The 14,776-nt window shown below is 37.4% G+C and overlaps 1 protein-coding gene across 1 annotated transcript in view; it reads right to left on the bottom strand.

Moving 5' to 3' along the window:
* MAP3K5 (mitogen-activated protein kinase kinase kinase 5) overlaps nucleotides 1-14,776 on the bottom strand; it is a 99,155-nt gene that overhangs the window by 19,335 nt on the left and 65,044 nt on the right. Inside the window, exons 12-18 of the mRNA XM_064413577.1 lie at nucleotides 13,131-13,180; nucleotides 8,959-9,054; nucleotides 7,438-7,519; nucleotides 5,852-5,985; nucleotides 1,809-1,936; nucleotides 851-987; nucleotides 136-241 (exon numbers count right to left, since the gene is read on the bottom strand). Coding sequence (XP_064269647.1) covers nucleotides 136-241; nucleotides 851-987; nucleotides 1,809-1,936; nucleotides 5,852-5,985; nucleotides 7,438-7,519; nucleotides 8,959-9,054; nucleotides 13,131-13,180 — 733 coding nt within the window. The remainder of the gene's footprint in view (nucleotides 1-135; nucleotides 242-850; nucleotides 988-1,808; nucleotides 1,937-5,851; nucleotides 5,986-7,437; nucleotides 7,520-8,958; nucleotides 9,055-13,130; nucleotides 13,181-14,776) is intronic.

Here is a 14,776-nt window from a genome sequence, read left to right as displayed (position 1 = left end):
ATTATATATCCGAAAGTTATTCTTCCAGTAACCTTTTATACTGATTTGAAGTCAATGAAAGTTCAGCATCTGTGGATTCTGACCCTACATACACAGTTCGAGTGAGGATAAGAAAAATCTCCTCTGGGAACATACCAGTGAAGGTTTCAGTACAAGGATTGATTCCTGCAAGTCTCTTTGAAGTTCCAAAGTCCGAAATCTTTAACACTCCACTGTATGTGTTGATAAGCACGTTATCACCCTGAGGAAAAGAACATGCAGAGCAATTATTTCTCTCTGCAGACCCTTCATCTAAGACTTTTTGCATAACCTGCTTCTACAATACACTCTTTACTAAGTAAATGACTTCTTAAGAGAGGGGATGAAAGAGAAATCAATAGTGTTCCTGCCTTATGCAATCCCTTTAACAAACCTTCATCTCAAAGTGAATTTCCCCTCTTACTAGAAGGAGCTCAGTTAAAGAATACTAAAAGAGGAAAAAAGGCTTTTTTTGAAAAAGCAAGCCAAGCAGTTTTTCATCTGCAATCTCCTTGGAAAAGAACTTGCTAATTATACCATCCACAATCTTCTTCATTTTGATCAGATTTTATGAAAGTTCAGTCATGTCTTTGAAAACAGAAAAAAAAGTATCTACTTTATCACATATTAGTTGCTATATGTGAATTTTCCTAAAATAAAAAAACCAACATATTTTGTTGGTGCAAATTGAGATCAACAATAGTTCACCTATGTAACCCATGGTTCAGAACAGCAGAGAGCTTTCAGAAAACAAAGTTTTTAAATTACAGGACAAGTAAATGGTTATGCAGTTACATAACACTGTCAAGCTTAATTCTCTGCAAATCATTACCTTTATGTCTCGATGTACTATTTGATTATCGTGGAGGTATTTTAATCCTTCAAGAATCTGCTTGGTGTAAAAGCCAATTGTCTGCTCATTATTTTTTAATGGTCCCCATTTTGATCGTAGAAGAGCAGAAAGACTGCCTGTAATTTTGGAGAGCAAAAAGTGAGAATAAAAATCCAATTAAATTCTGCTTTCTCCCCAAAGGAAAAAAGTAACCATCAATCCCAGTCTAAGTGTAGGCATCACATCTACAGCCAAAGTCCTCTCCAGTCAAATGCTTTATTGCATCACCACTGGCCCGGGCAATTAAAGAAAGAGTCTCAGTATCTCCTGGCCAGTTTGCAAAGAACTGAAGCCCATAGGAAGGACTCGCATTGGAGAAGCTCATGGAGGACTGTCTCTCTTGGAAGGGACCCCATCCGTGCTGGAGCAGGATAGGGAAGTGAGGAGTCCTCCCCTTGAGGAGGAAGGAGTGACAATTTCCATGAACTGACCACTTTCTCCATTCCCCTGCACCACTGGTAGGAGAAGGTAGGAGACTCTAAGCCCAGAAAGAAGGGAGGGCTAGGGGGGATGTGTTTCTAAATTTGGCATTATTTCTCATTACCCTACTCTGATTGGGTTGACAATGAATTAAATGTCTCCTCAAGTGAAGTCAGTTTTGCCTGTGAAGGTAACTGATGAGTGACCTCTCCCCGTCCTTATCACGACCCATGAGGCTTGTGTTGCATTTTCTCTCCCCTATCCAGCTGAGGAGCAGAGTGACAGAGTAGCTTTGTGCTTTTATAGCACACCATATCTAACTACTCAAGCAGTTTGAAGACACACTTCTCCTTATTAATTTCAGAAAGAGACACTGTACAATATTACACCTGTATGAAATATGTCTCATGGCCCTATTACATGCTAAAAAAGCAAACAAACCTATCAACCACCAAACCAGTCTTCCCCCAAAACTTACCACCTGGCACCTGTTCCATGAATATTTTGATGAAGCCATTCTCACTAAGAGAACCTAAATACTGGACAATGTTCTTATGTTTGAGATGCTTATGCAAAGCTATTTCTTCATGCAGAGGTTGGGAGTACCTGGAAAGCAAAGAAGCAGTTTATTCTTCATCTTAGTGAAGAAAGCCTTGAAATAGCTTACATTGAAAATGAGTATTTGTTAAATTAATTTAACAACAGTGTTTGTGACCAGCACATACTAAAATATTATGTGATCATATGTAAATACAAATAACATATACAAAATATATATAATATTGTGTATTTTCCTCACTCTATGTATGTTTGTAACAAAATGTTACAAACATACATAGAGTGAAGGAAAAAAAATCCTGAAAAATAAACTCCACTCTAACTCCAAGAGAATAAACAGTTGTGAAAGTGGTTGTATTCATATTGGCAACAAAGTGAACTAGTAAACTATAAAGATAGTGTATAAATAAAAACAGTTCAATAATGAAAATTAATCACTATTTAAATTTTAAAGTAGAAGCCTTTGCTAAGGGCTAGATGGGGTATCAGAGTAAGTAAACAGAAATAATTAATGGAGAGATATTTAAAACAACAGATCAAAACAATTTCACCAAATTAAATTTAGTCCAAGGTAAAGTATTTTTAAGAGGTATGCTTTTCAACAGCCTTTTTGGCAAGAAAGTTTCTGGAGTCAGGATCTGTGTCCAGTGTTGAACACCACCGGAGCTCAGCAGCTGATGTGCTCAGCTGATGTATTAGGCCCATCCTGACACTCTTCCTAACTTAGGTCTGCCCTAACGCTTCCCTTGGAGGTGGGTCAGCTGCCAGATTTTGTGTATTTCTGTGTATTTCTAGCAAGATGTAGACAATATGCTGACAGTCTGGTAGCTATCTTCTCTAAAGCACTAACATCTGTGGCAACACTTTCAGGGTAGCTGAAATAGAGGAAGGACACTGACCTCCTTCTGTCAGTGAAAAGTAGTTGCAGCATTTGCAATTGAGGTTGTTATGGGAAAAGTACCTGTGACTTCCACTCCCTTTTATCACCTCTCCCTCAAAGAGCATCAAGCTACTAGTGAAGGTTGAGCTCTTAAAATAGTGTAGGGAAAAGAAAAAAAAATGGTCATCTGAAAATCCCACTGGAGAACAACTGTTGCAGAAAATAATTATTTGGTTAATGAAAAGTATGATTATGCAACTCTGAGTCAGTTTACTAAAAACTAATTTGAGTTTTGTCTTACCTCTCCACATAATTATAAAGATTCTGACTACACTGTTAGTCATAAAGAAATGCAAAATCAAAGATTGTATTCCTGAGTTTTGCTAATGAGAATACTAATTCTGAGCAGCAGCAGAAAGACCATTATAATTCTTCTTCCTGCACTTTTAAACAGCACAGTTGAGACTTGAGCAACAGAATAATTTTGCAAATAAAGTAAAGCCATAACAAAATTTTTCCCTAGAATGAAGCATTTGTTTTAGAACTTAATCTCTAGAAGACTCTAAACAGTATGAACAAAAATCCTTAACCATCATCATCATAGGTTTGAGTTAGGGAGAGACTTTAAAGCTCCAACCCTCCTGACATGAGCAAGGATCTCTCCCACTAGACCAAGTTGCTCAAGGCTTTATTCATGCTGGCCTTGTCAGTCACTCTTCCCTTATCTGCCACTGCTGTAACCCTGTCACACAAGGCCACCAAATTTGTTAGGTGTGATTTGCCCTTAGTGTTGCCATGTCTGCTGTCACCAATCACCTCATTATTTTTCCATGTGCCTGAGCAGTTTTAAAGAGGACCTGTTCCATGATCAGAACCAGCACAGATGTGAAACTGACTGACTTTTAGAAAGTTCTCTGGATCTTCCTTATTCCCTTTTTAAAAATGGGGGTGGCTATTTCCCTTTTCCAGTCAGTGGGAACCCATGGATGCAACTCTTCAGGCCCCATGGACTTGTGCATGTTCGGTTCCTCAGATGGCCTCAAACCTTATCTTCTGCAGTGGGTGGTTTTTGATTCTCCCAAACCCTGCCTTTGCCTCCTGTGACTTGGGCAGTGTGGCTGGAGCAATTGTTGAAGACTGAGCCTCCTAATGCCCTGAACAACCAGTCCTCTTGTTTCTTCCTGGAGAAGGTCCACATGTTTCCCTAGCCTTCCTTTTATCACCACGTACTTACAGAAGATTTTCATGATGCCTTTGACATTCCTGGCATTCCTGGCAAGATTTAATTCTGTTAGGTACTTTTGCTTTCCTAACCTGATCCCTGGCTGCTCAGACAATATCCAATTTCTCTGTATTCCTCCTGGGCTATGTGTCCTTGCTTCCACCCTTTGTAAGTTTCCTTTTTGTGTCTTGAGTTTTCCAGGAGATGCTTGTTCCTTCAAGCAGCTGTCCTGGCTTTTTTTCCTGATTTCCTCTTTCTTGCAAAGGAAAATGTGTCTCTGTAGTCTAACATTTCCTGATAAGTATATTATTCAATAGCTTTTATACAATATATAGCAAAATTGAAGACTCACTGGTTTTTTAATAGAAATGTTTTAATTTCCAGCCCTGCCTGACTCAGAACATAAATATTTTTTATAAATTCAAAAAGTGGTAATTCTCACTTGTAAAATAATACTAATTAACTTCAGAGATTGTTTTCTTTCTATAGACTTCTTTCAAAGTGTGAAAAGATCAGGTTACAATTAACCAGAAATGAATTAATAAATTTTTCTTACTTTGCCATTAAAAGAAATATACCTGAAATTATTTCTGGAAGCCTCTAAACATTTAGATGAAAGACTAACAGCTTTCTAATAATCTCTTTTTGTGGTATCCTTTGCACACTGAATCTGAAACCTTTTCTGTTGAAAATTCTTTTAAAATGTGTATTGGAGAAGAAAAATCTGGATTTTTTTTTCCCCCTTTGAAGTAGTTACTGCTGTACTCAAGCTCTCTTTCTATTAATCACAGTTGTTACAAGAAAATTTCTTCTAACATACACAAAACTTGCAACTATTTTGAGTCAACAGATTGTTTCATGTAATATGGCCATACTTTCCGGAAAATTGTAACATATATTGAAGTTCAATTTGGAATAACAATATAGAGGATGGAAGGATGCCCCTCTCCATAATCTAAGTTCTAGTACCTTTAAAAGATTATGAGAATGGAGAAATTATTAGACCACATATCCATTTGACCAGCCAATCTATAAATGAGTTCCAAAAGATTAAGAAGTGTTAATTTTTAAGCATAAAAGAAAAAAAACAAATCAGAACAGAATAACCAAAGAGACAGACCTATGAAAAAGAAACTGAGCTAAGCTTGACAGTTTAATAGTCAGTTTCACTTGAAAACTCTTTAGATTTCATACCACTTTTATCAGAATATTTGTGGAAGTCGATATATACAAAATAGCATAAGACTATGAAGACTGGAAGACTTCAGATACACAAATACTAAGGACATTAAGTGCCTGGTCTTTATATAGAAACCTTTATACAGGAGAGAGGATTACATATGCATAGAGACCCTCAGCATTAAAAAAAAAATAACAAAGATATTATCCCACATGATTTATTCTAATGTTGAGGCTTCAAAATATTTGGTGCAAAAACAAGAAAGAAAAATGTCTTTATCAACAATTCAGGCCCAGAACTTTAAAGGACTGCACAAATAATGAATTTCAATAGGTCTTTTATAAGGACAAGCTGGAGTATGTCTAGGTAGATAGGGCTCATCACCAGGTGTTTGAAGTAATATTCTGTACTTCAGCGGGTTCTTTAGTTTTATTTTGTTTTAAAGAAAAAAACAGTAGTACCAAACCCAGGAAACATCTAAATTCTCAATTGTGATCACAATCTACTCCACAACTTGGAAACATCTAATTACAAAGACAGGGAACACCGCTATATAGCACAGACAGGTAATTTATTGGCAGCTTTGCAGAAGAGGCACTCCTCGATCAGCAAATTGATTGAACACATTAACGATGAAATCATGTAATGCCCAAAATTTAGAATTAGCCAGAGTTACTATACCTGCTGTCTCTCTCTGGGATTTCTTTAATAGCAATTCTGACTTGATTGCTCAGGTCCCGTCCTGCATACACAATGCCGTACGTTCCTTTGCCCAGAATGACTCGCTCACCATTCTCATCGTACTCATAATCATACTGCAAAGCAAACAACAACAACAACATGAAATGCAACAGAAGGATAACACTTTTATTCCATCTGACCCTGTGATCATAACTAAAGCATCCAAGATGCTAGTAGCTTTCTGCAGAACACAGAGGATGGAGGAAAAAACCACTTTAAGATGACAACTGGGATGCCGTGCAGACACACCGATGTTTCCCCAGTGGCTTCTGAGGCAGCCTTTTCAGGGAAGGGCTGAGCTGGGCTGTACCCAGTCAGTGCAGTTCCACCTCGTGTCTCAGAGAGCAGCTCACGCAGTTCCACTCGTGTCTGAGCCCGCAGCTCTGCCAGCCAGAGCTGTACAGGCAGAGCCGACAACAGAGGGCACTCAATCCGCGCCAGACGGAGAGCCTGGCTCCTGCTCGGGCACAGGGGGCAAGGCAGGACACACTTCATTCCTCCCAGGGGCTCTCCTGACCTCCCCACGGCTTCCAAAACCAGCACAGCCTCAATTCTGACACTGCCAGGTCTGCCAGCAGACTGTGCCAATTGAGGTTAGTCAGCACTGCGGCACATTAAGCGTGGTTTCAGCTGAGTTTGAATTTCAAACAGTCTAACGCCAGCCCAAAAACATTTGTTAGAGCAATTACCGATGTGTCCTCTTGTATAACACAGACACAGAATTTCACAAGCTCACTCCTGTGCTAAACTCAGTAGCTTAGGCCTAGTTAAAGTGTTTTTTATTTTCTTCCATATAAAGACGGCTATCTTTTTAATAAAAGAAAGAATCCACTAGTTTTAGTAGTTTGTTTCAATAATGAATTATTCTCATGGTAGTCATGCCTCTTAATTAAATTTTTTTGTTGTCATTATTGAATTACACTTTTATTCAACAGATTAAAGAGACCATTAGCACATTGCTATTTTTCCTGCAAAAATACTTATCCACTGTAATCAAGTCACCCACTGCTTTTCTTTTTGCTAAAATAGGCACCCTAAGGTTCTCAACAGTCTCTTTTTCTCTGCCACAAGTCACCCCAGTGGTTTCCCTTTGTTCAGTCTCTGATTTCAGAGAAAGAATGTTATAAAATGTCTTATAAATGTGTTATAAAATGCCAACATCAAAACTGGGACAGAAGGCTGTCTGTATTCATCACATAGCACTGACTTTCTCAGTTACTTATGGATGTCTCTAGAGCTTCAAGACACCAGATTTTCATGCAATAGAACATGGGCTTAGGTATTCTATTCTGCTCCCTGCAGAACAGAATACCTCTAAGAGCTGCATTGCACCCAATAGCCCTCTATTCCCTCTCCAACTGTGTGTGTGTTCAGATAAAACTCCAGATAAGAACACAGTGTAAGCAGTAACCTCACTAATTAACTTCATTAATCCCTAGAAAAGGAATGAATAATTTACTTCAGTGAAGTGCTAGACTAGAAGCCCATAATTTTGTATGTTGAGAGAAAACCAAAAGTACAAATACCTCTAGAGAGTCTCCATCGCATTCCCCTTCCTCTGTAGTCTTCCCCATTTCTTCAGTGATACTGTTCACCATGTCAAAAAATCTGTACCAAAAATAAAAAGGAGAGGAAAAAAGCAAACGCAAACTTGAGACAGTAACTTGAGACAGTAGAGGAACAAAGTAATGAAAGGACCAAGAGAGGAATTAAGTACAGTAATTATTATTTAATATGACTACATATTATGTAATAAAAATATGTATATAGAAGTATAATTTATACAATCAGTATAAATTTAGTATACAAGTTTTTGCTTGTATAGCAAGAAGTATAGTCAGAAGAAAAACTTTGTTTACATGGTTATTTAGCCATCAAAATCTGAAGTTTTTCTACTCCTTTTACATGTGCAAAAAAATCCATGATATCTGAAATTATTAATGGAATCAGTATTTGAAAATCTACAGCTCAGTTGAAATTCTCATGCTATACCACCATTTCTTTATGTCCATTGAAAGCACTGAAGCATCATGAGAAGTGCTGGGAAGTTTTACTACGTTTGGAAGGGCTTTTGTAGTGGAGGAATTCTAGCTTCAAATTTTTTCTTCAATGGAAAGGATGTCTATTTCACAACCTTTCATTTTAAAAAGTGCTATTATAAATGACTTCTGCCCTTTTGAAAGAAGGCAAGTACAAAAACCATGTCATGCTAAGGTATTGCTTACTCATCTCTTAAGAAGAACTCAGACGTGAAGGGGAATGAACATGGTAAAAAGAACCTATATGAACTGGAATGGATGAAAGAACAAGCTAGAGATTGGGCTTTGAGGTGGATCCAGTCATTAATAGAGAGTGCTGCAGTGCTTTTAGGCAAATCTGCAGCCATTTTAGCACAAAAATATGTGAAAGTTCCTTTGGGAATGCTTCCAGGATCAATTCAACACCACAGCCTCAAGCTTACGGAGCAGAAACACAGCTTAGAGAAACTGAGACACCCCTAATTTTGTGCAACAAACCTTTGCCAAATTTCCTGCAGGGACACAAGTGCAATCTTACTTATGTAAAGACATGCTAATGTAAAGGAAATCAAGTGTGCTTGTTTTTAATTGTAAATAAAAATGGATTTACAGTTACAGAGAAATCTCAACCAGACTTAGTTGTTACTCCAAATGTTCCCACTTCTAAATGTTAGTCCTTCTAAATGTTAGTCCTTCTAAAGTTTAGGATGCTTTGTTGAACTGGGGACACACTCTTTTAGTAAGTCGTAATATGATAAATATTACAAAACTCATCCCAGAAAGGTGTGTGTAAAAAATAATTACATCCATAATTGTATTTGTTTCTAACGTTTGCCTGTGCTTGTTCTTTGACCCTTCATACATCAGATCTCCAGTGCATTAACATGCACAGGGTGCTGTGTATTAAGTTTTCACACCAAAGACACTGATCGCTGAGAACCACAGTTCTGAAACAGTCAGTCCCTGTTGTGCATGCAGGGATCTATCCCATCACAGGCCATGGCTTTGTGAAATAACACTGTGACCTACCTTCTACAATGAAGTTCTGTGCAGAAATAGATTTGAAAGTCATCCGAGTTGTGCAGCACGTACAAGAAACAGCATCGTTCTTCAAATTTTGAAATGCTGAAAGAACGGCCAAGTTATTGAAAGATGCATTTAGACTTCTACCAGCTTTGTCAAATCATACAGATCAACCCATTTAACATGGGAAAGCACCAGATTAAATCTGAGAATCCACAGCTTTTCCTTATTGTAAAATCACTCTTTTGTATCCTCCAAACAGACATTCAGCTTGCCTCACTAGTCTACACATTGCCCAACAAATAGCAGGAGTAAAGAAATTCATAGGAATATTTCCATTGACCTGTGACATTTTTGTAAGGTAAGGCCCTTAATTTTAACTCCTACAACCAGAATAAAACATCCTTTCAGGATCATATTAGAAAATTAGGCTTTGAACTGAAATAATGAGTTCTTTGATGTGCTTTAGACATCAGCCACAGCTCAATCTTGAACACAAAATTTTCTACTCACTTCCTTGTTAATTGGTACCTTGATAGTAAGTTGTAAAAGTGTTTTTAAATTAAGTCAGCATCTAAATATGAGGTGAATTACTGTATTACACTTGCCCGCTCACGTCTTCCTTCAGTTTTGGTTTTATCTGCTATAACTGTAGAGCAAAGATAAAAGAGGAGGCATGTATGCCATTTTCTTATGGATGCATGAATGTCTCAGTGCAAAAACAGAAGAGGTGCCAACTCTTGTACAGTTGCCAGATTTCCACCCCAAGTAGGCGGCAGTTCGTGCAAAGACATTCATTCACCAGAACTGTTTTATATGCATGTCATTACTCTGCTCCTTATAGATAATATTAAATGTAATTTGAAATATCTTTCTGTAACTTTGTTACATATTGAGTGCCAACTGTCAAGCTGATGCAGTATAATTGATTGTCACTATATTGGAAAAAAAGACAAAGGGAAATGGCTAGAGGTGTTAAAGGGAAAATAATGCAGTATTTGAGAAACCAAGACCAATTAAGCCTCCTTATTAAGCTTATTAATATACTGGAAAAAAATCCATAGACCGAGTGAAATCAATCTATTTTAAGTAGATCAAGACAGCCATCGTGTTACTACTTAATTTGCAGCACGATAAAGTAGAATTATGTATTAAGTTGTGCCAAAGGATTGATGATTTGATTAATGTAACAGGGTGGATTTTTTTAAGTATAAGGAAATACTTGGAATTTTGAACCTTTAATAGGTGTCTAAGATTGTCTGATTCTTGCTCTCCTTTATGGTTGCATAATTGTAAAACACTATAAGTAGTTTTGATGAACAAATGACTCTTTAGACAAGCTGGGGGGGGTCTGCCTTTCATAAAGCTACTTATAAAAAGAGTGAGCTTCATTATAATACTATTTGTCTCTGGGTTTTGTGATTCATTTATTTTTATGATAGGAAAATTCATAAATGCTAACTAGTGTACACATTTAGGAAGACAGTCACTGTCCTGAGCTTATAAGCTAACTTTTAATTCAAGCTTTTCAAGCATATAAGTAAACTCCCTAGAATTGGAGTAACTAATATTAATAGAATTACTCATTCAATTTCCATGTGCGTTGAAACATTTTGCTGACTAAATTGTTAGCTGAAACCTGACATGACCAGAAACCACTGGCAAACACAGCAGTGAATAAAAGACTAAGAATGTGGAGTGTACACACAGGCCAGGGAAATTAATAAATATTTAAGACCTTTAAGTGAGGGTTTACATTGCTTATATGTTGCTATCCTACCTGGGGAAAAAAAAAGAAAAAAACCCACAACAACAACTACAAAAACAAACAAACAAACAAACAAACAAAAAAACAAAAACAAAAAAAAAACCACAAAAAAAACCCAAAAAAAAAAAAAGAAGACTAAAAATCACCTGAATTATAAAAAGACACAGTATAATTTGGTCAGGAAATGCCTCACTCTGACAGTGCCCAAGTGCCCAGTAGTACCCACTGACATCTACGACAGCAGAACTGGGGCTGAATTCGCCAAATTCCCAAAACAAGGAAGCAAGGGCAGCATGGCCTTGTGCCCAGCTCATGTGCATCTAGAACTCCCCTTAGTCAATAAGAAATATTGCAAATGCTGTAACTACTGATTACTAGTACTTCCAGATGAAGCAGCAGATTCAACAGGTGAACACTGGAAGGAATCACAGAAAAGGAGCTGTGTGGAATTTCAGTGTGTTTTCTAAAAATCTACAGCAGTACAGGCACCTCTTGTTGTAATTAAGTAGTCTGATGAGATTCAAAGCTCCAAGAACTTGGGATGGAAGACAAATATCCTTGTGTCAAGCTTGTCTAAGTTCTTAAGCTACAAAAATTGGATGCAGACCTCTGAAGCACTCTCCCACAGAAACAACATGAGTAGTGGTTATTTCATAATCCAGGACTTCTCCTGAGCAGAGAGTAAAAGCCAACCTGTAGTCTAGCAAACTTCAGTTAGCCACTTTATTTTCCATGAGAAAAATAAATTTCCTACCTTCTTGCTCATATGCTGTCAGCTCTGCAGAAGAGTAGGAACTTTGCTTGATAACCTAAGATGCAAAGTACCTTGAGGAAACAGCTGTGTTCCAAAAGCTCTGATAAATTCTTTGAAGAATAACAGCAGTTTCTGGGCTGCTTCAATAAGAAACACTTGTATTTAAGAGGTCAAGAGGGCATATGGCAGAAGCAGAGGTATTTACACTGGCACACAAACCACTAATCAATGAGTTTCTTACTCTAAAGCCAAATGCTATGACTTCTTGCATACAGAGTGTGATTTAGCACTGTTCTGCTCAGAGTTCTACACACTTTCCAAGTTGTTTTGCAGGTTTTGAGAGCTGAACCCTATTACTTGTAAAACAAAATGCTGACTATGCTGGCTGTTACACAGCATGCAGAAGAAGTGACCCTCTGTCACTGCAGTGAAGTATTTACCAAAAACGTGAGCCATTTCAAAGCCAGGTGTCTCTTCAGACCTGCTGTCTCCTTATGGAGTACTGTAAATATTTATGGAGGTCTTTGTCATAAAAGCCTCCAAGATCACATACAAAGATCTGCTTTGTACATTAAGGCTGCATTTCTAAAGCTGACTCTTACTAGTCTAGAAGAGTTGAGAATCCTTATAAAGCTGGGAACTGCCCCTTCCTAGACCGCTTTAAGTCCCTAGGAGCCTCAAAGTAGCCAAAAATAGTCTTGATACAAAAATAGATTAGAAACAGGCCTAGTTCTGCAGGCTCACCACCCCAAACAATACTTGCCTTCATAAAATTAGGAAAAAACCCATGTAAAACACTGAAAAATTAAGTGATCAGAAACTTGCATATATTTAAAAGAAGAAGAAGAAACCTCATTCAGCTTCATGCTCGCATAAGATAAATATTTCCCCCTGCAGCTCCTCATGGAGGGAGCCAGAGAGTTCTCTAAGAATTCACAGTGACTCTTGGCTCACTGTAAAGTCATCTGAGTTGTTTTGGACATCTGTTCAGATGAACAGATTGGAAAATCAATTGAAAAATTAAATTATAATTCACAGTTTAAATAACCAAAGCAGGAGGTTGCACTAGAAACTGTACTGACCACAGCATGACTTAATAAGGGGAAGGAAAAACCAAAATGACAGTAAATAAATAAATAAATTCTTTCTTTCCCTCTTTTTTTAAAAAGCACACAAAAACATACTGTAGCCAAAACCCAAACCAGACTGAACTAAGCATATTGTTGCAATTCTTGCCTAAAATAAGCTGAATCCCACAGGACTGAATTTTCGTGCCTATTGATAGTTTGGTGTTTTTAAGTTACTTTTTGGAAGGAAAAAGAATCATCCATCTGTGCAAAAACGTCCTGCAGACATAGCAACAACTCTGTGTATGGAACAGTTATTATTAGAACAGAGCAATGACTATTTTAAAAATGTAAGTTTTCTGGACATTTTTTATTTAATTACACTAAAAAGAAAGTGGAAAGTTGCAGGACAACAAATATAGACAAATCCTAGGGAAAAGGAAAAAAGGTACTATGGTGAAGAATAGATTGCAAGAGGTTACAGCAGTGATAAAATATCACTGTCACTCCAAGGTCCACAGCAGCAGCATAATACACAATTCATTCAATTACTCCTTTTATTTCAAAACAAAAAAGGGAGACAACTTACCTTACACCCCTAATAGAAGCAGCACAGAAGTTCCACTCATGGATACCTTTCTGTAACACACAGTAAAAAATAAATAAACAAACAATATTCCTCCTTTATATGAAGGGCCAGTAGGCATATCCTCTAGAATGAAACTCATGAGATGGAAGGGGAAACACTCAAATGACAACAGACTATTTATTTCTTATTTGTTAACACCTATTTTTCAAGGCTTTTTTTTTCCTCTGTTACAGAAGTTCGACATAGAAGGAATTTGGGTTATTTCTTCACTGTTTATGCTGCAAACACAATTTATTACTTTAGAAAACATTCAAAAGAGCAGATCAGAAGAGATGCCAATATACCCTTGTTGGGATACTGAACTTGGGATCACATGCGATACTGAGGAAAGGAGGGGGAAAAATATTCCACCTCTGAGAATAATGAGATCTTACTCTGCACACTCAATCCCCTAGTGTAGGGGAAGGCCAGGTGGTGAGAGCTACGAGTAGAAAGCCTAATGCAGGAGTGCAAAATAGAAAATTCTTGAAAAGTAGCAAGAATTGCTCAAATATGAAGGCAAAGTGTCCAAAGAAACAGAAAGGAGACTATTTCACTAGGAATCCAGAAGAAAGCGATATAAATGCACCAAAACCCCTAAGAGCTGCTGGAGTGAAAACATGGCTGGAAGAAAGAAGCCACCTTATTAAAACACAAAGGTCCAGGCCTCATTTATTTTCAGATCTTTTAAATTTACAGCTCTCACATTCAGCAGAACTGAGTTCTGTGTAGAAAGTTATATTGCTCTATGTTTATCTTCTACTAAAACTTTACTGTAGCAAACAGAAGCCTTTTGTGTCTTCTAAAGAAAACATTCTCCTTTCAGGAAAAGGTGGAATCACACCACCTCACAGCCCTGGCAACATGGGATCCCATCAAAATGAGCCCCATGTTTGAAGAACCTTTCCTTTCTGCAGCTGAATTTCATTTGTCATTTTAGCGATCTGAGCAAGGCCATACTGTCAAACAGAAACATATCCAAATGTATTCCAAAAGAAGACTCAAAAATGTGTAGCTTATAAAATGAATAGTGAAATATACAGAAGTCAGAGCAGATACACCACTGAAATAGTTGCACAAGGTTCAGAAAATGACAGTGGAAATTACTCTCCCAGCTATAAGGCTTTCTATGATGATTCCTACATCAATTTTTTCCTCCTCTGTAATTCTTTACTTCCTGCTCAAATCACATTAAGTGTTGTGATGCTAATATGAAATACCTAACACAATGGACCAAAAATACAAGCAAACTTGATAAACAAGTTCCATAACTATTATAAGTGTAATGCACAAAGCAGTAACTTCCATATCTCTTCAATGTTAAATGGGGTAAGAGTTTCTTTCAGGGAATAAAGAAACAGAAGAGTAGTCCAATATTAGGAAAAGCTGGATTTGCATCTTGAAGTGGAAGTACTAACTGACGCTAGTTATGGCAGGTTTGTGAAATGTTGGCTGGTTCTCTCACATGAAGGAAGATCAACTCAATCCCTATGTAATGAGGAGGGTTTTCTGCATATCCTTTTACAACTCCCTTCATATACAAAATCTACTAATTTCCAATTTTCCATGCTAATAAACTCTCTTCAGACCTTAGCTATTGGTGCTTG

The sequence above is a fragment of the Passer domesticus genome, chromosome 3 (assembly GCF_036417665.1).
Source record: "Passer domesticus isolate bPasDom1 chromosome 3, bPasDom1.hap1, whole genome shotgun sequence".
Lineage (NCBI taxonomy): Eukaryota > Metazoa > Chordata > Aves > Passeriformes > Passeridae > Passer > Passer domesticus.
The sequence above is the reverse complement of the archived record's forward strand: the minus strand, read 5'-3'. Positions and strand labels throughout refer to the sequence as shown.